This window comes from Malurus melanocephalus, unplaced genomic scaffold (genome assembly GCF_030028575.1).
Source record: "Malurus melanocephalus ecotype Western Australia unplaced genomic scaffold, MMel_1.1 scaffold_407, whole genome shotgun sequence".
In the NCBI taxonomy this organism is placed as follows: Eukaryota; Metazoa; Chordata; class Aves; order Passeriformes; family Maluridae; genus Malurus; species Malurus melanocephalus.
The window spans coordinates 537,362-538,994 of NW_026623639.1; the positions used below are offsets into that span (position 1 = coordinate 537,362).

Consider the following 1,633-nt stretch of genomic DNA (forward strand, 5'->3'; position numbering starts at 1 on the left):
TTGTCCCTCTCCCCGTTTCCCCGTTGTCCCTCTCCCCGTTTCCCCTTTGTCCCTCTCCCCGTTTCCTCTTGTCCTTCTCCTGTCCCTGCAGTGCTGCAGAGGCTGCTGGAGCAGATCCTCACCTGCGAGGGGCTGCTCCCCTCCCCGCGTTTCCAAACGGAGCCGATCACTCTGTTCCAGTTTTATCGATACCTGGACAGRCACCACATCGCCAGCCTGGAGAAACATTTGGCAAAGCTGGCCAAAGAAGGTAAAAAAAGAAGGATCTTGGCTCCTCCTGCAGGGCTGGGGCCTGCCAGGTTCCCTCTCGGTGCAATTCCAGAGCAGGAAACAGCCCAACCCTTGCGCTGACAATTTGTTTCCATTTTAATYCCTCTTATGACCATGTAGTTTTAATCAGAACAGGAAAACCACGCTTGACTCCCGTATCTGACCATGTGCAAACAARCGCCGTGTGAAGGATGGGCTTATCTTAAGTGCCCTGCAAAGTGGGTTCTGGGATATCCCGAAGTTAAAACAGACACAGAGTYAGGAGCAGCCTCCAGCTGGATCCAAGGACTGCCTGCAGTCTGTGCCTTTGGTTCACTATTGCAGCTGGAACCCACACAGAAAATAGCAATAAAATTTCAGGGGTTACTAACGTGCGTTTTGTAGCCTGAGGTAGCCCGTGCCTCCCTGGAGTCCTGTCAAATCTGAAAGCACTTCAAAGCTTTCTCTGTATTTAAAATGAATTCTTTTTRAAGTAGTCCCGATATTGGCTGCATCTTTAGGCTTGAGTTGGGGCAGATGGGTGCTGTGGAGGGGCACTGAGGGCTCTGCTGCCCCAGCCTGGGGACAGGGACACGGATAGGGACAGGGACAGGGATGGAAGGCAGTCCTGCTGTGCCACCTCGGGCTGTCACCGGCCGGGATCCCCGGGCTGGCAGCGGCTGCGGGGTGTTTGCTGTGCGGGGAGTGAGGCGGCTCCTTCCTTCCCCCGCAGTGATGCTGATCGAGGAGCTGCAGTGCCCGGGCAGGCTGAAAACGCTCAAGAAGCTGAAGGGGAAGAGGCTGRCGAAGCTGCAGCCGCTGCCGCAAACCCTGCGCCTGCTGGGGCTGCTGCAGCTGGACGAGAACCACCGCGTGAGCAAAGCGGCCACGGCGTGTCTGAACCGCTGGGCGGGGAGCGGCCGCAGCCTGCGGGAGAGGGTGAGTGCGGTACCCGGGATTGGGAGAGAGGATGAGTGTGGTACCCGGGATGGGGAGAGGGTGGGTGCGGTACCGGGATGGGGTGAGGGTGAGTGCGGTACCCGGGATGGGGAGAGGATGAGTGCGGTACCCGGGATGGGGAGAGGATGAGTGCGGTACCGGGATGGGGGGAGAGGATGAGTGTGGTACCCGGGATTGGGAGAGAGGATGAGTGCGGTACCGGGATGGGGAGAGGGTGGGTGCGGTACCCCGGGATGGGGAGAGAGGATGAGTGTGGTACCCGGGATGGGGGAAGAGGATGAGTGTGGTACCCGGGATGGGGGAAGAGGATGAGTGCGGTACCCGGGATGGGGGAGAGGATGAGTGCGGTACCCGGGATGGGGAGAGGATGAGTGTGGTACCCGGGATGGGGAGAGGATGAGTGTGGTACCGGGGATGGGGAGAG

The 1,633-nt window shown here is 59.2% G+C and overlaps 1 protein-coding gene across 1 annotated transcript in view; it reads left to right on the forward strand.

Annotated features, from left to right (window-relative positions):
- Window positions 1-1,633, forward strand: part of RIPOR3 (RIPOR family member 3) — a 44,511-nt gene that overhangs the window by 39,954 nt on the left and 2,924 nt on the right. The window contains exons 17-18 of the mRNA XM_057379471.1: window positions 92-250; window positions 983-1,188. Of these exons, the coding sequence (XP_057235454.1) occupies window positions 92-250; window positions 983-1,188 (365 nt within the window). The remainder of the gene's footprint in view (window positions 1-91; window positions 251-982; window positions 1,189-1,633) is intronic.